Source organism: Pipra filicauda, unplaced genomic scaffold, assembly GCF_003945595.2.
Source record: "Pipra filicauda isolate LSUMZ 115617 unplaced genomic scaffold, ASM394559v2 scaffold443_size986076_pilon, whole genome shotgun sequence".
NCBI lineage: Eukaryota > Metazoa > Chordata > Aves > Passeriformes > Pipridae > Pipra > Pipra filicauda.
The window spans coordinates 26,857-49,887 of record NW_024104580.1 but is presented as its reverse complement, the minus strand read 5'-3'; the positions used below and the strand labels follow the sequence as shown (position 1 = coordinate 49,887).

The following is a 23,031-nucleotide window of genomic DNA, read 5'->3' as shown; positions in this document are numbered from 1 at the left end:
GAACAACTGAGCTATAACAGAAGTATTTCTCTTGGCTTCTTTCTTTTTTCAAGATCGAATCCTTTTGCTTTACCACTTTTGCTGCTCCTGTCTCCTTAGAGTTTTGTACCTGGGCCCCTCTCTGCAAAATCAATGTTGAGAACTTTAATGCACCATCTGTCTCTGTTTATATCCAGTGACATCCCAGATACAGGGCTTGTACCAAAGAGTCCTCTAGTCTGAGTACACAAATAAGAAAAGATATAGCAAATTCTTGGTATTTTTTAAAATGGTTTCAGCAGGGTTCTTCACAACTAATCTAATCATTGCCAATAGTGTAGTAGGTGTCTACAATTTTTCTTTCCCTACAGTTTCAACAGGCTTTGTGTCTTATTTCCACAAAAGATCATGCAATCAGCAAGTTCACTGTCAAATGTGCCCTTTTCTGCAGTGGCTGCAAGTTGAAGTGAGGCAGTGGTCTGCTTCCAAGTTAGGGATATCATAGCACTAACGGATAGGCTATTCTTTTTGTGTTCAAATACCATGCACATGACTTTCCACCCTGAAAAGCCATACCTAAATTATAAAAACACCCCCAAATCCACAAAAACATTTACTTCCTTTTTCAGAGGTGAAACAGAAAGGGCATTTTTGCCACTTCAAAGCCAACCTCATCTCTTTTTTATGCCATTGCACTCACCGGTTTTATCAAAGAGAAATATGGTTCAGTCTTGGGAATTATTTTCCCTTTAAGGTTTATACTTATTCATATGTCTTGTTCTTCCAAAAGTGACTGTACCGTGATATTCCAAGTTACTCTTCTACTGAAACTGTGTAGACTGTATCAAAGAAAGCACAATTCACAGGAGTGCCTCCACAGCACATTAAGAACTGCACAGTTCCCTAAGAGCAATTTAAAATGAAGAACAACCTTTCCCAACATCCTTTCAGAACTTCACATGGACATTAGCCAGATACAAGACTGAGCTGCAGAGGGTGCATTAAACTCCCCATCTGCTCTTCACAGTGCTCATCACTGATTTCTAACCCACAGTAAAGTCATTTGGCCAAAAAAATCATAGTGGATGAGACAAGCATACCAGAAGCCAGCTGAGCCTTTCCTTCCACAGTGTCCACAGAAGAAAATGCGCCTGATCCAGCCAGTATTTTCTCACTATTTGATTCCAGAGCATGTGATATCTGTAGGTAAGTCATGATCCAAATAAACTAGGGAAGCCAGATTTTATTGTTATTTACACTACCTTATAGTCACTATTTCAGCTGGCCTTGGCACAACTATTAACTCACTGCCATGTACATGATATCAGAGTATCCCTGAGAGACCTTGAAAACTTGGAAGAGTTTTAGAAATACGCCTGCAAGTTTCCACTTCCCAGGGAGCCGCTTTTCTAACCCACTCCCTCGCTGTGCCCAGCTCCCGGTTGTGCTGCCACTATCTGACCCTATGCAGACGGTTTGCCCCGAAGGAGCGCGCGTTTCCCACGGGTCGCTCTGCCCTGTGGGATACGGACTTCACATGGTCTCTTTGGAAAAGGATCAGCCCCGGGGATGTATGCTGTGGGACAGCCGTGGGATGGTTTGTGCGATGGCCGGTGACTTCCATCCTCCAACGCCAGTGAGGCAGGGGGGGTTCACCTCCCCTTCCACGTGAGCGCAGCGCCTCTCCCAGGCTCGCACACAGAGGGCGCGCTGGGCGGGCGGGACGACCCCCAGTCCCCAGCCCTTAGCCCCTGGCACAACTCAGACCGCCCGTACGGGGCGATGCGGCAGCGGCTGCTCTCCTCCTCCGCGGCCCCGCAGCAGTGAGAGACACCGGACAGAGGGCGGCGGGGCCGGGCGGGGGCCGGGCGGGGGCCGGGCCGGGGGCGGTGCTGCCTCCGCGGCCGCGCGGGACAGACGGCAGCGGGAGCCGGGGCCGGAACCGGAGCCCGAGCCGGGCAGGAGGAGGCGCAGGGGGAGCCGGGCGTGGTGAGCGGAGAGCGGTGAGCGGAGCTGCCCCAGCCCCAGCGGGGCGGCCGCGGGCAGGAAGGTGCCGCGCTGCCGGTTGCGCCTGAGCCGGAGCATCCCGGCGGGGTCAGCCGCCTTCATTTTCCAGGGGAGGTGGGCACTCCGGGTTTGGGGTGCTTTTTTCCCCCCTGCTCTAGTACCCCGTGCGCGTTGTTCGTGCCCTCGGCCGGCAGGGCTGCCCGGCGGCCGGGCGCTGTTGCTCGCACGTCCCGCAGCGCCGGGGCTGCTCCTCCCGCTGTCCGGCACCGGCTGAGCCGGGTCCCGGCGGGTTTGGGAAGCCGCCGTGAGCTCAGGAGCAGCGCCCGCCGTGCCTCGCCAGTGCTGCTGCTCCGAGAGAGCCTTCTCAGCGGTTTGCCTGTCCTGTGCCGTAACCAAGGGCATTTGATTTTCAGAAGCGTTTAACTGAGGTACGTGTTAGGCCTGTGTTTTGTAAAGAACCTGTTTTTAGCCCGACTGACTTCGTGGTTTGTCAAAGTGTTTGAATTGAATGAACGCTTCTTCGGTTCGGAGAAATTGCTTTTGTTGGAGGCAGAAAGGGGAACGTTCTAGGAGAGCGTGGAGACAGCATCGGGGTTGTGCTGGTTCTGGAAGGAGGGATGCGGAGAGAAGGGAGGCACAGGCTAGTTTCCATCGCTGAAAGATACTGCAGACCAGGGGTGTGATAGTGCAGAGCATTGGGTCATCACTGTGCAAGCACATTCTTGGCTCTGTGGGCATAGATTACCCATCATAGATTGCCATGCGTGTGCTCTTTCACATTGTTTGCAGGAAGATGGCGGGAAAAGAATTGCTCCCTCTGCAAATAAATTGTAACATGCCTATCTAACGTACTGACAGAAGAGCTGAGCTTAGACAGCACAGCAGTAGAAAAAAGAAAACAGGATGGGTGCACAGAGACTTTATGTCTAGCTAAAAGCTGCAGGCTGTTACAACATCATTTTGGTAGAGGTAATAAAGTTTGGAACAGAACAAACTCTTCCTACGCTTGCAAATGCTAAACAGTTAGAGGAAAATTGTGAAAATAGTGGTAAAGGGCTGAGCATTTGCCATGTTGATTCACATTTATATAAGCAAAGACTGTTAGGAATGCATATTGACTATTATTAAATTTAATTCTTAGTTAATTATAGTAGAATGGGAGAAAGGTGGAGACGTATAAAATCTGGACCCTACAGGATGTATATCATGCTGGCAGTTTTATTCTGATAAGGGATCCAGATGGAGGGTTGATGTCTGTTTCCTTGTGATTTTGCTTTTACTGTCATTATGAACCCACTATGACTTTTCTGTGCCTGAATAGACCAAAACGAAAGGCAACCTGAAACCACCAGCTGCTTTCTCTCTATAATGCCTAGAAGGGCTTTTTCTCTTTAGAGATTGTTGCTGGTTGTAGCTGTATACTGGCTGCCTTCGTTCCCCACTTCTTTCTCAGAATTGGTCATTCATGTCACCCGAGGTGGGGGAAGGAAAGGCAGGCATCTCACCCCTGTCTCCCTCATGTTTCCCCAGCTTTCCTCTGCTCTGGTGAACAGGCTTGCCTGCCTGCTGACTGCTACTTGCTATATCTAGTAAGTGTGCTTTGCTGTCAAGAGGATAAATGCTGTAGGACCATGAACTGATGGGGAAGGGGTCCTGGGCTATTTCAGCATCGAAGTCTAATCTGGTACTGTCACCATGTAGATGACTGTATGTATATGAAGTTATTGCTGTTTGCATTTTGTTAACTTATTCAGATGTAAAAGGCTGAACTGGGATAGCTCGTGTCTGGCAAGTGTCTTTGTTCATAGTTGGGTCTTAGTGGTGCAGTGGAAATTATAAGCTTATTCTGTAAATTCCTCATCAGAGCCAGGAAGCAATGCAGTTTTTCCCTCTGGCACCCTATCTATGCAGAAGAAGAAGAGGAATTATCTTAACGACAGAGTGTATTCAGAAGTTGCTGAAAAATGTGATGTTTCTGATAGGTTTGAGACTTGGAATTTTAAAAGTCCATTACTAAAAAGTCAATATATTTTCACCTCTACCTCCTGCACTCTTTTGCAAGCACTCCTCCCCCTGTGTCTTCATGACTCCGGTTACCTCCTTTTCCTGGCTTGCGCAGAGGAAATCCTGTTATGACACAGTCGATCCATGGCGCTGCTGCAAAACCCACCTCTTAGCCTGCCACTTCATCTGCATCTCCCTTCTTTGTCAGTCCTTCTGCTGCTCCCCCTTCTCCCCTGCATCGGACATGTCAGTCGCAGGCTTCACTTTCAGGTGTCCCCATACATGATGTACCACCTCTCCAGCTTTACCAAGACATACCCTCTGGGCTTTGATCAGCCTGTATTCTCAGCATCTTTCTCCCTCAAGCCATCATCTTTTTGTTTCCCCAAGCTCCACCTTGCACTTACTTGTAGTTTCATGTAGGCACCTTGTCCATCATTTCTTTAATTTCCTTGAAATGTCCCAGCACATTTGTTTTTGCTTTGATGCCTTCAGCATCTGGTGAGATGCTTAAGACCAGCCTTCACTGCTGCTGCCACCATCCCTGTCACTGGAATTACTCTGGCTCTGGATTTGAGCACAACGTTGTCCTCTAAAGCTAGGACATCTGAGAGGCACTTCTTGAAAGATCACTCCATCTAGCACCAGCAGAAAGTCTCCTTTCATAGTCCATGTTATCCTTGCTTGCTCTTTTTTGGCATTTCAGGTGCAACCCTGCCCCCTTATGCTTACATAGCTCAGCATGGTTCAATGTGACTCCCTTTGCAATAGTGTTGTTATCTTCGCCTAAGTTATTGCAGACTGTTTTGCAAACAGTGACTATATGTAAATATAAGGCACACAAACACAGATAGGATAATGCCATGGTCTCTTTGTCAAGGGAGGGTGTGCATGCAACCTGCATTGATAAAATAACGAATGTCATAAGGATAGAGATCTTTGTTATATCAGTGAGGGGAAACAGAATCAAAGGAGAAGGTTGTTTTCTTACTTTTCTTGGTAAAGTACGCTGAGCCACTGGAGTCTGGAAGCAGAGTTACAGTGATAGTTACTGTGATAGCACATTTGTGCCTAAAATTCCCTTGCATTTAAGTTCACAGTATGTAATTGGTACTACAATCTGCCTTTTTTGGAGAGAAAAAAAATCTGAAGCAAAATGATGCATTAAGAGAGATTCCTTTTGAGCCAAGTGTACAAAATTCTGTCCTAGCTTTATATTGTGTCAGGATTTCTAAGTTAAAATGAAATCTGCTTGACATTTTTGGGTTTGATATGTACTATATCCTTTGTTTTTATAAAATACTTTGAAGCCAGTATGTCAGCTGAATTTTACAATAGGAAAGTGTTTTCGTATTAATCCGGACTCCACTTACTGGGTCACAGCTTCGTTAGTTAAGAACTAATAATCCCATTGACTAGCAAAGGTAAAGGCCACTTATTGTTCAGCAGAGCCCCTTGCTGAAGTCTGCACAGAGGTCTCCCGAGATGAATGTGCCCATATGGAGTGAGAGATGCAGGCTCTCAGGTACACTCCTGTGTGCAGCCACCTCATCTGGCACTGGGCAGGTTGCTGTGCTGCAGCACTGAAAGAGACAATAGAGATCTCAAATCCATTCCATTCCAGATTTAGCCACATTTTGTCCTAAAACTGTATTCCTTGTACATGAAGGGGACTATGCCAATATTTCTGAGGGTTTTTTCCCCCCTTTACCTGGAGGAATGCTGAACCTGAGGGTCTGAGCCCTGCAAGTTGTTAGCCTCACATGTGAGCCTGATGGAAAATGAAAGCAGGCTCTGATAACAAGGACTGCTTGCCCTGGGGCTTGATGTTTTATCTGGTAGGTTTTGCTCTGAGTAAGCAATGTGGAGGAGCTGAAGCACTGCCCCAGGAGAAGTCTGTGTGGCTTCAGGAAGGGCAAACACAGTGCACAGCCCTCCACTGCACTGGCCATTTGGCCCCAGTTGTGGAGCCCAGCGCCAGTCTGTTTGTGTCAAATTTAAAAGGTGGTTATCAGCAGCCCATGTTAAGAGTCAGGCATGAGGTAGCAAAGTTTAATTACTTTTTGTTTGTTCTGAGACTAATTACATCACCACTGCTCTCCCCTATCCCCCTCCATCCCCCCACCCCCAGGCTGGATGGCATCTTCTCCTGAAAGGCTTATCAGTGTCAGTGGGATGCTCCACACAGCCACTTGTAGCTTTGGCAAGGAGGGGTAGCAGGAATGGGATGACTCAACCATGAAAGGAGACAACAAGGCAGGAATAGTTGAAACATTTTCATATACTTGTTCCACTAAGGAAAATGGATTTTAGCGGAATTTTCATTTCTCATTAAGCAGCCATTCCACACTACACTAAATCTTCTATTCAAACAAAACTTCCAAATCTGGGGTTGCAAGAAATCAAACAATAAGTCATTACACAAAATGCAGAAATTAAGGATTCCTGATACCCACTGGTTTCTCCCTCTTCCTTGTCTAGCCTTGCTCTGGACCTCTTTTCCAGCTGGGCACCTGGGGTCTTTTACTTTGACAGTAACAACTAAGCAGCTGTGTTTGTCTGTAGAAGTCAATTGCCAAGATTTAAAGCTATTAGGGGCAACCAAATGGCTCTGTGAACCTTCATGTCCCCTCTGTCTGATCACCCACTATCATTAAACTTCAGAAACTCAAAGGTTTTTGAGGTTTCTGCTTGGGTTGAATTTGGCTGAGTGTCAATAACAAAAGTTATTCAGAGTGGTAATGAAGGGAATAAAGCTGGGACTGGACACCAGGAAATCTGACCCATCACTGTTGTCAGCGAAGAGTAGACTGTTGAGTTTTGGGTGTTTTTTTTCAGCAACCTGTAATTTTCAGCAACCAGAAATTTTCAGCACAAGAAGGAGACTAATTTCCCTGGTGACTGTATGTCCTTTGGGATGAGATTCAAATTGACACTCCCATGGGAGGCAGGACCAGAAGGACCCCATTTCCCTGTCTGAGGTCCTAGATGTACAGCAGTGAGACTCCTCACTCCATTCACATCCTGAGAGATACAGGAAAAAGATAGGTCTCTGCTTCTCACATATCTTGATGTCAGTGAGAATGAATACATTTTTTGGGCCAAATCCTTCTGTGGTCTAGTGCTGCAGCTGAGACAGAGTGGTGCAAGAAGGATGAAGGACTGTGGGATACAACTGTGTATGCCCAGGGGTCTTCTGAAGATAAGCTTCTTGATATTCTGGTCCAAATATTTCTCTGTTTTTCAAAAGTAATCAAACTGGTTCAGATATTTATTCTTCAAAGGTAATCAAAAGCTCAGCCCTCCCCATCTCACTGTGTACACTTGCCATTTGAATAAGACGCCTGCATTTAAGGAGCCTTGAGGATGCCTTGTGTTTTGCACTACATCTCTGGCTTGTTTAATTAGCTCAAGACTTGGTGGGCTCCGTTTCCTTCGCCTCACCGGCTATTGGGATGAATGAAGGACTAAATGGGCAAAAGCAGTGCTCTGTGGATCTGGGAGTAGAGAGACAAGAGAAAGCTGGAAAAGAAGCAAAATCATTTATACTTGTCTTGGTTGAAGATACAGTCCCTGTTGCAGAGATTCACGCCTCTTTCCCCCAAGAGAACTGTTCTGAAAGAAGTAAAGGGAAGGGAAGGGAAGGGAAAGGGTGCCTGCTGTGAGCAGAAAAAACTGAGGGACACAGTATAGAGCTCTTTGTTGCATGAGGCATATTTGCTGCAGAAAAGGTATACGGGGGCTCTTGTACCTGCTCTCCATCCTAGTACCACCACCTGCTTCAGCCTACCTGCTTCTGGACAAGGTGGCATGGTGCATGCCCTCACATCCAGAGGATGTCCTGGGTCCATCCTCAGGGAAGCTGACATTGATGTTCATCTGCAGCCTCCTACCTCTCCTTCTGCATAGCAAGATGGTCAGGAAGCTGTCTAACTTCTTTGGGTAGAACATTACTATAGTCAAGTTATCAAAACATTTGGATTTCAACAATACTGACTTTTAACAGCTGCATTAGATAATTTTCTTTATTGAACTTGGAGAGGTTTAAACCATAAGTGATTCAGTGATTGAAGGGATGAAAGCAACACAACAATGCGTTAACATCCATCCCCAGAGATCTGCTTCTCTAAAGCAGTTGAACCAAACCTGCTGAAAAGGTAGAGCTCTGAGAGGTACAATGATTGTTAAAGTGTCTTTTCTCTCCCAGAGGGGAGGATCATTTTGAAGGTAGCCCTACTTTTGCTTTAATCTGCAAAATTCTGGGATTGTTTCTTCATATACAAGATATTTAATTTACTTTATTAAAAACAGTTCAGGGGCTACATTTTAATTCTAGATATTGAATGCGTGTAGCACACACAATTCTAATTATCCCTGTGCATATACAGCATTCAGTTTGGGTATTTCAGGTATGTGAACTTAAACTGCAGATAGTCTGAAATAAAGAGAATAAATAAATAATAGTGTGTAATCTGAAAGGGCTGATTCTTCACAGAAATTTTTAGAGGATAATGCAAAATGAATTGGAGTGCAGATGCAGTGCTTCATTGCTTAGAAAGGTGCCATGGGACAGATGTCTGTCTTGGTCCTGGAGCACATTGCAAAAGAAGAGGAGAAAGGTGTTATCAAAGAATGGCTGTAAAGCAGAGTTCAAGATCATGGGTTTTATATTGCACATGCAGTGGTGTAACTGGACAGCAGAAGGATGTCACTAGCAGGAATAAAACACAAGCCAGGATTCCAGTTGGTTTGGTTTTTTTCTGAAATTTCTGGCACTAAGAGCAGTCAAAATTGAGCACTTTTCCTCCTTGTTTTTTATTACTATTGTAGTTATTACTAAACTTTGATTACTAAAGCTTTTATTTGCTTTTTTATAGGTGCTTTTCTCACCGTGCAGTCCCTTTAGATTTGGGTGTGATAACCAACCTGCACATTGGACATTTGGCTTGTATCCCCATATCTTCTTCCTGCTTGTAAGTATTTTATTCTTTCTCCTTGCTTGTTTTTCTGTTAAAGACCAGATTCAATTGACAGGTTCTGGGTCTGATCTGAGGTCATGATGTCTTTGCTTTACATTAATATCAATTACTCTATAGTCTGCAGATCCATGGGAAATGTGAATTATTGAATCATTTGAGCCTATCTGAATTAATCTAAGTATCCTTATGGCTCTGAAAGTTTCCTTTTCCCATCCCCACATGAAACCCCAAACAAAATATAACTTGATTTTAACCCGCAGCCAAGCCATCTGGGCACTTGTCCTCTTAGATTTTCAAAGACATAAATTTAAATCATATTAAATCATAATAAAAAAATGAAATTAGATCATAAATTAAAAGGAAAACTTTGCTTGTGGCAGGAAATAGTTTTTTTCTTTTCCTGGTGTGCTCTATTTTATTGAGTCAGTTGCCCACTGATCCTGTTTGCCAGACAGAGTGGTAAAGGGATTTTCTACTCCTGAAGGGTCCAACTGTAATGGGAAAAAGAAACATCCTAATTACTTCAGGTCTTTTAATTGCCAAAGGCATTTATGCAAGAATAAGAAGTATTAAGGATCATATTCTTGGTAAACTCCTACCTGCATTTTCAATGGAATAAGATGTTACTTACTTCTTTTTTCTTTCTAGAGCTACCATCTTATTTAGTTGCATGATTTTTAATTGCTATATTTTTCCAGTCTAGAGCAAATTGCTTTTCAAGGCTGAAGTGTTCACAGTACTTAAAGTTCATTCAGCCCTTCAATATGAGCGTGCAAACACATTTTTTATTGGCATTAAATACTTTGTGTTACAAGTTAGCTGGAAAGACAATATTGGTAATATAGTCCTATGTGCTAAAGGAAATAAATGTAGAAAACAAAGGCGGTGAGGGGGAAGATGAAACCAGAAGCTCACTGGCCTTCATACATGTGTTGATCTAGTGAACTCTTGCTGCCAGCTTTTGGAAGCAATCACTATGATAACAGAACTTGGGGGGGAGGTAACACACCTTTAGGGATGAGAAGGTCTCATCCTGGATTTGGCATCATCATATCACCTGGGAACCTCCTGCTCTTCCTGCCCTGATGCTGAACAAAGGAGAGGTGGTTCTGGTTTCAGCTCATGAGAGAATGATATCATTATCTGCTCACTCCTGGCATTAACTTTACAAAAGGGCAAAATGGAGCAGAGAACACACTTGAGAGTTCTTTAATAGTGTCACCTTTAATGAATGTCCTCTGCCTCCCCTCTCCTACCCAAAACAAAGAGCTATTTGCCTCATACAGAGGAAGCAATTTTTGCACAGGCCCAGAGTACCATCTTGCAACTCATCTCCCTTTCCTAGCCATTTTCTAGTGAGATTTCCAGTGCCATCTAGGATCTGCTAACCACCAGATCCTCCCCGTCATGGGCATGGTCCCAAGTCATCCATAGTGGATGCATTATTCCACTAGTGTGATGTGCTGCTTTGACCTTTATCTCCATGTCATCTGAGACACACATGTGCTAGCATGGGAATTAGATTCACAGGATGGCAGTGTGTACAAAATAATGAAGCTTGGTGGTCAGAGGCTCCCTTTGCAAGGATCCAGAGACATCTGATGTGGGCAAGCTTCTTCAGCTGTCCTGCATGGGTCAGTGAGGGACTCCCTGTCCCGCTTCACAGAGCCCTCTCTTTTGAAGATTAAATCTATCCCTTTTGTTGCACTCATCCTCTGCCTTTTTGTATACATTGGGCTGAAATCAGCCAAGAGGATTTTAAATTTTTAGGGAAGGAAGGCAGGTACAATTAACAGCATATTGAAGTTTAGCTGAATGAGGGACCTCACTCTTGTAACTATACTAAAGGCAAATTAAGCTCTCATGTTAGAAATTGTTTACAATAGGGGCTTTCTAGAATACCTTCTACCTGTAAAGAAAGTTCATGGGAGATTGTGACAAAAATGTTAGTTTATTTTGCATAAAAATGCTGGTTTTCTTTGATGTCAATCTGTCTCTCTGCTTAAACATTTTGAAGCCTCTGAAACAGCCAAGGTATTTCTCAGCTTGTAGTCACAAAAACACAGGAAGAACCAAGAAAACAAAGTCCTTTTCTATGGCCGATAAACTCCCAAGAAATTCAGTCTACCAGACTTATCTTTGCTTCCTGTTCCTCAGTTTTTAGGGTTTCAGTGGTTGTGAGTATGCTCCATTAAATAATATTTCACTGAGCCTGGAGAAATAGTTGTTCCATCAAGGTGTGTGGAGGCGTGCAATACAGATGGCTGGATGGTAAAGCATTTATGACATTGGGACTATGAAAAAGTTCAGTTTGCTGCATGCCATCCTGTGTAGTGTTGCATTCTCATTTAACATTCACCTTAGTTTGAACAAGGAGATGACTACTGTCTCAGCGATCCTAAAGATTAAATTACATATGTTACCTATAATTTGGTACTCAGGGCATATGCTCATTGTGAGGCCTCTGCTCCTGACCACATTTGCATTGTCTGACAAAATAGTTTTTATGACCAGTACTGTCAAATATGCAAACAGTGGATAGCTCTGGCATGGCTACTCAGGCATGGTACTGCACGGTACCTGGGGCTGACCTTTTACATAGTGATGCCTTGCTCCATCCCTCACCTACCCAGTTTGCCCTCCTTCTATTGAATACCTCTTTGCCTATCTCCGACTTACCACAGGATAAAAGAAAATATTAAAAACTCCAACTGAGCCTGCCTATAGTATCTGCCAGGTAGGCCTACCCTTGGGATATGAGTGGTTGTTTTCACCTGTGGAAGGTGATTTATACCGAGGACATGAATGGAGAAACAATGCACACATTGAAGAAAATACTTAAATAGTGGTTTCGGTTGAAAAGCCAGGATGTACAAATGACACCATGTGTCTAGGAGAGCCTCTCCTTGTGTGCCAACCCTCATATTTGGGGACTAAAGTAACAGAACAAGGTTTTGCTCTCTTGTACATCTAAAACCAGCAGAGCATGGAGGTAGAGTCTTTGCCTTCTTGGAACAGTGAGTTGTTTTACTGAAATGTGTGAATCTTCTAAGCAGTTTGTCCATTGGAGCAGCAAGTCTGCTGTAACAATGGAGTAATAGCAACAGGAAAAATTAGCCAGTGTCAGAAAGGCACTTGGGCCTTTTGGCAGTGGGGCAGGACTCAATGACTCAGGATGAGTCACAGAACCCTACCCTGGCACTGCAGAAGTGCCTCTGACAAAGTAATCCAGATCCAGCTACACCACAAAATCTGAGTCCCCCAGCAGACAGGTCCCAGTTCTCCTGTCCCAGGAGTTTTCAGGAGTTAGCTGGAAAGCCTTCTCCTGTCAAATAGAGTCAGAATTCTTCTCCATCTGCAGTCATTCAGGAACAACACTTTCAGTTAATTCTTTGCCTTAAACCAACTCAGCTTTCCAACAATAGATGAAGGGAAGGCAGGGACCACTACAGAATTTGAAAACTTTGGCTCCTTTGTTAAAGTCCTTGATCAGTTTATGGCTCTCACAAAGACAATGGGTTTATTGCAGTTAGCTATTTTTGCCATGCTTTGAAGTCAGTGACAAAATTCCCAGTCATTTTTTTGGGACTAGGTTTGGGCTAGATGTTATGGCGTTGTTCTATTTCACTTTCAGAAGTGCAAAAAAACCAATTACCAAACAGGAAGGTGAAGCTGACATCTGGCTTTATGGGGATTATTCCTTTGGGAGAATTGGGGTAAGAGAGACAAATGGTTCATGCCACTTACCATCTTCTCCCAGCAGAAGTAGAAACCTCAGCCGAAGTGGTAGATGTGGTGCACTGAATAAAACTAAGCTCTCAAAGGCTGTGAGGTCTAATTTGCAGCATGGCAGAGGTTTGTGCAGCCCTAGAACCATGGAGTTGCATGAGGTTCAGAATGGTGTTTGCACCCCTGCCACACATCGCTGGCTGAGCCATCCTGGCTGCTCTCTGGCAGGATCACCATGTTGGAACAGCACCAGGAATCATCATCAGGGAGCAGGATCAGATCTGTTTTATTTCTTATGCATTTTGTACCTTTCCTATGAAAACTACTGAATTGTCGGGACCAGATATGTTCACAATCTGTATGATTCTGCCATTTTACTCCAGTAGGGTGCAGATGGTTGGTAAAAATCCTTTTAGACTGAGTAGGACCTTAGACTTTAGGTCCATATTTTTAACTCTGTGTTTAAAACAACGCAGATTTTTTTTTCTTCTTCCTAAAATACTATCCACTTTAGCCAAAGCTACATTTTACGCATCGCGTCACTACACAGTGTTAGTGAGACAGCTGGAATCTAGGCCATAATCATTTGGAATCAGAATTTTTACAGTGTCTCTGACCTCGTTACAAAATGCTCAGTTAAAAGTAGCCTGGGTGATGGCGTAAGACCTATAAAAGCTCTGATTTATCAAAGCGCTCACATCTCTGCTTAACTGAGGTTCTGATTAGTCCAGTTTAAGACCATAGGTTTTTCACTAACTTCAAAAAAAGTACCATGTCAAAGTTCTTCCTTGTAGCAGGGCCAAAAGTGTTAATGATAAAATTAGAACGTAGTAGGTTTAAAATTTGTGAAAAATTTAAAGACTTTTAACTTCTGCCATGTTAAAGAATTCATGTGAATTAATTCCTTAAGTTATTATAGAGCAATTCAATTAATAATGGATCTGCTTTTCATTATGACGAGTAATTAAGGATAAATATCTCCTATATCAAAGCTTATTTTTTAAAAAGGATAAATTAGCTATAACACACTTAACTACTTCCAGAACATGAAATGAACACATATTGTTCCATTAGTTAATTTTGGATCACTAAATTAAAGACAGTTCAAAAGGAGTATAATCTCATAAGGATCTCTCTTTGTTCAGTCTGTTATGAGTTATTTCACGAGGTACAACAAATACCGTTTCCTGTGGAGCTTAATACTATTAAGGTTATAAAATTGTTTTGGTTTAGTATATTTTATGCATGAGTATGAGTTATATACCACAAGGGTAAGAATATTTTTTTCTGGTATATGTAGGTGCAGTTCTGTACTCCTGCATGTCTTGTAGGCTATTGGGATGCTTGGTTAAGACTATCAAAAGCTCCACTATAAAACAATAAAAGCAATAAACAATAAAATAACATCTGGAATGTAACCTTTTGTCCATGAAAGCATTATGGATGTGTGTGTACTAGTAAATTAATCCAGGCCAGGACATAGGCTCCTGTTGAATTAGCAAACTGACCTCCTGGCATGGTTTTGGCCAGCTAGCACCCTTCAAGCAATGCCTGGACATATTTGGGGTTAGGAGTGGCTATCTTTCATTCCCAAAGGCTGTTGTGATCTGGCCATCCTGTCCATGCAGATAAAAGGGAGTTTAGCCATCTTGGCTAAAAATGTACAATTAAATTCTACTTACCACTTAATGTAGTACTTGTTTACTCAGGCACTTAGGGCTTTTAATGGCATATAGCATAACCTAAATTTAATTTACAGTGCCAAAGTACAGTAGGTAACTATGCAAATAACTTCAGTGTCTGGAAAGCAAACTTCTAGGAATTTTAAATACCTTATACTTTTAAAGCATCCTTAGTTCAGGTTGGGGCTTTTGAGGTCACACCTAATTTCAAAAAGTGTCAGCCTCTTGAAGAAAGAGGTACTTGAAGAAAGTTAGAAAAAGTTGCACATTTAAAGGAAAAATTATAAGGCAGGTCATTGCTGGGAACAGCAGTGGGACACTCCCATGGAAACCCAGATAGATACTTGGGTGGTTGTGTGACACAGAGAAGGAGAGACTCCAGGCTGTCACATCATCACTTCAAGGTCTGATTCTGTCTCTCTGACTGATGCTGATGGTGTTTGTGCTCTCTATCATTATGAAAATCAGTGGAATTTTCCTCAAAGCTTCTAAATGTGAGTCAGAGATAATTGTATTATCACAGGGACCACAGGACATGGCGGAAACCATGGTCAGGATGAGAGGAATCACACTGGGAAGATAGTTCTATATGGATATTGTTTTCCTTGTGGGAGGAAAGCTTGCTGACTTTCCTTGTGGTGCCTTGGTATCTGCAATGAGAGGCTGACCATGAATGGATGGATGGCAAGATTGCATGTGGGTGATTATATGCAGAGAATGATCTTAATTTCCTACCTTGTGTGCAACTTGCATTATCTCTTTTGTACCAAAACAAAAGCAAGGGTTATGCCATGTAATTCAGCTACAGCATGTCAGCTTTTTAAAAGCGATTCCCCATCACCAAGTCTTCTCTTATGCTTCCAGCCTGCACCAGGGGACTGACTATGTTCGTTTAAAGGAAAGCATCCTAGCATTCCCTGATCTGCTTATCCTGTGCTACTCTGACCTTTGCCAGCACTGGAGCTTCCAGGTTCTGACAAATGGCTGGAGGCAAAGCTTTTTCAAAGGTGGGATCTCTTCCCAGTTAGTGTTTGCTGCCCTTAGATAGTCACCTCGTGCTTGCTAAGGGCTGCCCATTCCCTTAGGATTTTGATTGTAGGTGTCAGAAGCTGCATCACTTCACTGAAACCTGCCTGCCATTGAGATCTGCCATGGCAGAATTACAGCAAGATGCATTTTGATACTTGAAACCATTCAAACCATTTTAAAAATACATAGTAAGAAAGCAAGTCTGGCAGATTTTCTCATTCTGGGTACCTCTAGCAAGACACTATGGAGTAAGTGGCTAATGGATACATCATCCATTGTGATGTTGGGTGGCCTTGCTCATCTAGGTTGAGGAGCTGAAGTCTTGAGAAGGGGTTTCATTCCTTGACTAGATTTTTTCCACTAGATAAATTTGGATTTCAATATCTCTGTCCCATATAAAGCACATTTGTGATTGTGCCTTTCAGTTAAACAACTCATGGTGGAGAAGTCAATTTTAATTCATTAGGATTCAGTAGGATTTCTCCTAATCCCTGCATTTTGGAAAATTGAGGTAAGCAGATAGTTCCTAGCTATTTTTTTAAGAATTGCAGCTTTGTACTAAGGAATAATAACTTGTAACTCTTAAGAGCTAAATTGTATCAGGTGCACATTATCTGCTAGTAAATTAATCTTGCCTCTTTTTTTTATTTGCAGTTCCAAAGGATATGATCTTAAATTGTCCTGGCTTGAGCAGTAAAGGATAAATTTGTTCACTGTCTGACTCGTCATCTCACCGTTGTGATGGAAAAATGCTTGCTTAATATAAACCCTTTTTATTCTACTAAAACCTTTGAATACAAGATCTGTTGTGATTTTTAAAACACAAATCCAGTAATGTCAGAACCTGACCCTTCATCTGGATTTGTAGGAAACATGGAAAATGGGACTTTTCTGGAGCTGTATCCCACATCTCTTTCAACTTCAGTGGATTCATCACCTGGCCGTTTATCCAATGTTTATGTCTATGTTTCTATATTCCTTAGCCTCTTAGCTTTTCTCCTTTTGCTATTGATCATTGCACTTCAGAGGCTGAAAAACATAATTTCTTCCAGTTCCTCCTACCCAGAATACAATAGTGATGCTGGAAGTTCGTTCACTAATTTAGAGGTTTGTAGTATTTCTTCCCAGCGCTCTGCTCTCTCAAACCTTTCTTCATGAAACTAAATGAAAGGTAATATATGGGGAATGGAAGAGCTCTGTCTAGTTTCTTGGGGAGGTAATGCATGCAACATTCGCCTTAGAAGACTATTAGGAAGAGGAGGTTTTTTAAGTTTCCTTATTTTTTTCCCTTTTCCTTTTCTAGTCTTCATTTCCTCTTTAACTAATTTTCATTTTGGACTATGGATAATGATACTTGATCATCATTTCTTGCCTGTAATAGTGATGCTGTCTCTTTCTCACACATATATGGTATTCATTAAGAGCATTCCTGCCAAATTGTAATACAGTTTTAACTTGATGTGTCATTTTTCTGCCCTAGTTGTGACTCCTTCCTTGGTTTTGTGTCAGTAATATCCTGACTAATTTTCTTTCTCATTTTTTAATTATATAAGGACTTCTGAATGAAATCCCTATTGCAAAAGTATAAAAAAAATCTGCTTAAATTATAAATATTATGAAAATTTGAAGCTGTTGGTATTGTTTCTTTTTTTTTTTTTTTAATTTTCATGTCTTTTTTGGTATTTATTGATGTTTATAAAACACAACTAAAAACCATTTCTTGAAGAATATTGCCTGTGTTTATTTGTACTCCCAACTCGTTCTGTATAAAGTCTGTATTTCAGTTTTTGAGTCTCTGGTTAACTTAGTAAAGCAACTTTAATAACAATACTATCGAATGTGTGGAGGTATTTTTAGACCTGTTGCAGCTCATTTGCTTAATGACTTGTTCCTCCAGGGGGCAGCTTTTGCTGCTGAATCATAAATACCACTCAACTCCTTTGCATTCTTCACTAATACTGTAGCTTATTCTTACTGGATACCAGGACAAACTAGTGATTTCTTTTAAAAGACCTGCAATCAACAAATATAGTTTGCAAGGGAATAGCTCCTAAACTGTCCTTTAGGCACAAGATATTTGTACTCATGTGAGCAGGTCTAGCAGGGACAGAAATTACTTGTACTGGTGAAGACTTTCTGGGCCAGGTTTTGTCCTGTGATTTCACAAATGCACACTGGGGTGGAGCAGGGACTTGAGGATCTGGGTTATGGCCAGGCAGACCTGTGCCCTGACCCTCAGAGCTGTACCTGCAGAGGGTAGGAAGGGATGGGCAGGAAAATGGCAGTGGCCCTGCCCGTTTTCTCCATCAGCATCAGGAAAGGCCAGAGATGAGAGGGAGAGAAATGGTTGATGTTTCATCAGTCTCATTCCTTTTTGCCATGTCATAGTTTGGGTTATGATTCCCCCAGCCCAAAATGTAACACATCACTCAACTTCTGCAGTAAAATAACTAGAAGCTTTGTGAACAGGATCCTTTGGTCAGCTGGGCTTTAAATCAAGCCAAACATTCAAAGTAGTGATTTGGAATGCCAAGTGTGACCTGCTAGGACTGCAGCCACATACTGCAGTGTGATGCCTTGTTTTCCTTACTGCACTGTGTAAGCACAGCCCCATCCTGCCACTCAAGTCCATGCAACTTTTGCTCTCAGGGCAGGATCCAAGCTACTGCAGAGACCCGAGGAAGGGTACGGCGACGTCACTGCTGCTTCTGTTGCTGACATAACAGCAGGCACAGCTCTGGGAGATGGATTGGTCTCAACAGGAACACAGGGCAGCTGCCCTCTCCTTGCATGGCAAGCCTACTACCCAGCAGGCTGAGAGGTTACAGAGCTGCAGAAGACCTCCCAACCAGATTTATGCTTCCTGCAAACCTGTCATTGTGTTCGTCAACAAGACAGACTGTCATTAACTACACAGGCTTTAAAAGAGAAATTTGGAAAGCCCAGTGTAAATATAATCATTAGAAATGCAGCTTCTCAGCAAAATAACACAGATGATTCTGGAGTCGGTGTTTTCAATTTTTTAAAGTGAGTATAGAGTATGGTAAGTGATAATGACTTACTGTGGTGATTAGCTCCTTACAAAGTCAAAGAACTTGCTGACTAATAAAGAATTTAAGCCTTCAGGTTCCCTGAGTCAAACTGGTTTGATGAATATATTTATTGCTTGGAATATTTTATTCATCTAGACAAAAATTTCTTGTATGTCACTTTTCACTGTAATTGCTGTGAGAAAAGAGGTAACTATTTAAGAGGGATCAGGAAATATTATTTCCTTTCTGAAAGCTCTTCCAAATCCTAAACCTGTAGCAGAATGTATTTGTGTGTTGACTGGCAGATAAAAATTAATGAACTGTAAATCAAGACAGGGCAACTGTTCAACTATCTTCTCTTACTGGCAAAGTCGTAAATTTGTTGCTTCCTCTGCTGCAAATGCAGAAATTTAATCAAAACCAGAGATGAGACCAGAGGTTGAGATGGGTATTTGTTCCTAGCAATGTGCTTATACTTGCAGATATGGAGACATTTAATATTAAAATACAGACTGTTAAAACCCCATTGGCTTTGTTCAACTGGTTGTTGTCAAACTTCACAAGAGCAAAAAGTATTTTTCAGACTGCAAAAAGTAGCAACAATAACTGAAACCACACATTTGATTTTGCTTTGTAGTTTACTAGACGCTATTAATTTTTTCCCACTCTGCAGTGACATATGGGATTGTATAGTCGTCCTGATTTCAGCTGAGTTGCACCTGTTCTCTTCAGGACAGATCTGAGCAGAAACAAGTAGGATCCAACAAAATAGCATCAGGAGAAGCCACAGGAGAAAAGCACCATGGCATTTTTGAGGATTGCTAAGTTCTTCAAGAAAAAAAACAGAGGAAAGAAAAAACAAACCAATCTGACAACCTGAGCCTGAGTTAACTTGACAACGCTGGAACAGGATTCCTAGAGAGGTGGTTGATACCCCAAGCCTGTTTAAGAGGCACTTAGACAATGCCCTTAACATGCTCTTAACTTTTGATAAACTCTGGAGTGGTCAGGCAGTTGGACTAGATGGTCACTGTAGGTCCCTTCCAACAGAAAATATTCTATTCTATTAACTAGAGTTGCAGGATTTTTTTTTCCTATGTCCATTCCTGGGTTCCCCAGTAGAAGAGAGATGTGCACATACTGCAGTGAGTCCAGTGCTTGGGTACTAAGATGATCAAGGGATGGAGCAACTCTCATGTGAGGAGAGGCTGAGAGACCTGGGACTGTTTAGTCTAGAGAGGGCTCAGAAGGATCTCATCAATATGTATAAATACCTCATGAGAAAGAGGAAGAAGAGGGAGCCAGGGTCTTCCTGGTGATGCCCAATGACAGGACAAGAGTCAATGGGCCCAAACTGAAACACGGGAAATTCCACCTGATCACAAGAAAATATTTTACTATGAGGGTAGTCAAACACTGGCGCAGGCTGCCCAGAAGGGCTGTGGCATCTGCATGTGTTGGCCTCCCTGCAGCTGATCCTGTGGATCACATCAGGGCAAAACCAGCGGCTTTTGGCTTGCTGCTTCCTCATGATATGTTTTCTCATCCCTGGAGCTTAGTAAGCAGTATCTTTACTAGGAGGTGATTTGTTCAATAATTTGTTGCTAAAGAGCTGCTCTGCTCCCCCTTCTGCCTGCAGCCACACATTTTTCCAGCTTTTCCACTGCCTTTTTGTGGTGTTGGTTTCTTTTACAATTTCGACATTTAACAGTCAGCTCTTGCCCTGAGCCCTTTTTAGTTTTTACTAAGCCCTCTGACTTCCAACAGTGCCATTAGCTTTGGTAATAGAGGACTCCAAGACTGCATGGCATCAGGTAGTTGCAAAGTATACTTGGAAATCTATAGGAAGAAAAATATGAATAAAGCACGGATGAGGAAAGTTCAACAAATATGGTCCATTTAAGCATATTTAATCAAAGAGTACATAGTGAAGGCTGTGGTGGGCTTTATATGTAAGACTCTTGCACTGCTGGCCACCTTGGCCCTACTTGTCAAACTAACCCATCATATTCGTCTGTCCTCAACATTACCAAATTATTCCCATCCTGAAACATCATGCTCTTAGTGCCACTTAGTAACTCTTCATCTGCTGAGAGTTTATTCTACTGGAATTATTTTCACCGTTCAGTCCTTCTCTGTCTGCCAGCTCACCTGAAAGGTTTCTCTCTGTAAGCTGAAAGTCTTGTCTGGATTTCCTATAAATATCTTTTAACTTGGGAACAATTCTTATTCCTCGTCTGTGCAACTTGTTTGCCCTGCTCTCACTGTCTAACTCCATGGTACTCTGACAAGGCTGAATCCCCATGGAGCATCATGCTCTGCTATACTTGAGCCTTTTTCCTTCAGAGTCTTTTTTTTTTTTTTTTTTTTTTTTTTTTTTTTTTTTTTTTTTTTTTTTTTTTTTTTTTTTTTTTTTTTTTTTTTTTTTTTTTTTTTTTTTTTGTGAGAGCACTGGGAATGACATCTGTGTGGGAAGGTTATTTATGAGGTCCGTATACCTCCCATTTTTCTTGATAGGACTGTTTTCACTGCATCTGTTATGCTTGTCTAAGGAAACACAGTGAATCACAGCTCAGCGGCTTCCCCAGCTGAATGACCTTTTCACATCCACTGCCCTTTGTAGGCTCCCAAAGAAAACGACCCCACTCTGTGGCTACACTAAATGATCTATGTGATGCCAGTCAGTTTGACGTGCCAATGGGACCCACCTGCAGCCACAGCCCCACGCTCACACCACAGCTCCACAAAGCTCCTAGATCACTCACCTGTAAATGAGGTGGCTAAAACCAGCCAAGATGCTGCCCCAGTCTGGGGCTTGGCCAGGGGCACTTTCTTGATGACAGCTGTTGCCATAGCTCCTCCTAGCACTGTGCTTGGAGGTAAAAGCAACGTCAGCCTCCTGTGTATTCACTTCCAAGGCCAGGTAGGTGCATTACTGTAATCATGGTAATCACCATGCAGGTGACAATGAGGCAGGACCAGGATGATGAGCTATTTTTCACTTCTGTTTTCTTTGTTTTATATCAATGGGAGCTGATTACCCACTGTAAGTCTGAAAATCACAGTAGGTTGCTATCAACATGTATAGGATCTCTGGTTGCCTTCAGGAAATTGGACTGGGCTTCTTTGCATGGTTTCAGTTCACCTTCTGTTCCTTATGGAAAGCACCAACACAATGGTTGCATTTGTTTCAGTGCCAAAAGATGCAGCTTTAATACAATAGACATCTGTGAGCAGCTTCAGTTAAAAGTTCAGAAGGAAAAAAGTATACTTCCTTAAAGTATAATCTAATGTATAATTTTTACAAAAAAAACTTGGTAAGTTTTCTTTGGAAAATTACATTTTTGCCAAACTATCTATTTTTAAAGAATAATAGAAAAACTACTTGGCTGAGTTGTTAAAAATGGAACATTTTATTCCAGCTGTGCTAACATAAATATTTTTGCCCACAGATTTTCCACTGTTTAAGGTGACATAAAGTTACTCTATCCAATTACTTCTCTGCCTTATCCTCAATAAACGAGTAGGTGTCTGTCACAAATAATTTGCATGGCTTTATCTTGAGCCTGGGCTCAGCAGTTGCTGATAAGTAAGAAATAAGTGCAAAGGACATATTTATGTTGGAGATTCCCCACGTGGTTTGTTCAGGGCAAATCCTGCTCCAGCTCCCTGAATGCTGTTCTAGCACTGGGAGCTATGTGCCAGGGGCTTTCTGCCAAGGTACCCCCCCTTTTTCCAAACAGCTGTATCAGAATGCAGAAGATGAAACTTATTAAACTAGGACAAGCTGCAAACACCTGCCAGGAAAAAGGAATGATGATACAAAGGCACGCAGCAAGAACAGAAGCATGGCAGGGAGCTAAAGGAGATGCCATCTGAAAAGTATGCAAATGGATGTGTCTGAGGCAGGAGTAAAGTGAAAAAGGACCACTGGTGGCTAGAGAAACAGGTAGCAGCAGTGACAGAAAAGTATCTTCTGGTGAGAGGGGGATGTGAATTAGACACAAATAGGCAATATTGCAGCAAAAAGGTAAGGGAGGCTACCATTCCTCGTGAGGCACATTGTCCCTTTTTCTCCTGCCACGGGACCACGTGGGGACAGGTAATGGGCCGGGGGAAAGAAAGATTAGTATCTGGGCAAGTAATACACGGGAGAGCCCCCACCCAACCTGTCACACACTCCCTTCCTGCTGCTGCTCTGGCTGTTGCTGCTCTGCTCCTAAATCCTTTGCCTCTGGCTGTCACTGATAATGTCGGAACGGCCAAAGCGACACAGATATCAGACGTAGTCCAGCTGTAAGGTGAACAGGAAGCTGTTTATTGCTCTCAAGTGTTTCTTTTATACTCTTTGTACACTATCGTGCCACAACACAATTGGTCAAAAGTCTCAACCCTGGGTCTGCAGCCCCTCTTCACCTGGAGTCACAGAAAAGGCAGGGGGCAGCTGTGATCAATGGCACAGGGAACCTGGCATACATGGATAGCAACAAGCAGCAACCTTTACAGCTAAGTTTGGCTTCACCAGACACAGACAGCACTAACGGTGTGACCCAACAGGTCTCCTCATCTAGAGACATCAAGTCGGTGTTT

At 42.6% G+C, this 23,031-nt stretch overlaps 1 protein-coding gene across 2 annotated transcripts; it reads left to right on the top strand.

The window, feature by feature from the left end:
• The first annotated feature begins 1,845 nt into the window (after positions 1-1,845).
• On the top strand, positions 1,846-19,436 carry SERTM1 (serine rich and transmembrane domain containing 1). Of its 2 annotated transcripts, XM_039385858.1 has the most exons (6): positions 1,846-2,414; positions 8,868-8,963; positions 15,245-15,387; positions 15,835-15,920; positions 16,064-18,436; positions 19,115-19,436. In XM_039385858.1, exon 5 carries the CDS (start codon positions 16,244-16,246, stop codon positions 16,565-16,567), a length of 324 nt encoding a protein of 107 aa, XP_039241792.1. In that variant the 5' UTR covers positions 1,846-2,414; positions 8,868-8,963; positions 15,245-15,387; positions 15,835-15,920; positions 16,064-16,243; the 3' UTR covers positions 16,568-18,436; positions 19,115-19,436. The 2 variants fall into 2 exon arrangements, with proteins under 2 accessions (XP_039241792.1, XP_027569290.1); XM_027713489.2 differs by lacking the exons at positions 15,245-15,387; positions 15,835-15,920.
• Positions 19,437-23,031: the final 3,595 nt, after the last annotated feature.

Coding starts and splice junctions, on each gene's coding strand:
- SERTM1 (XM_027713489.2), top strand. CDS start 16,244: ATGTCAGAACCTGACCCTTCATCTGGATTTGTAGGAAACATGGAAAAT.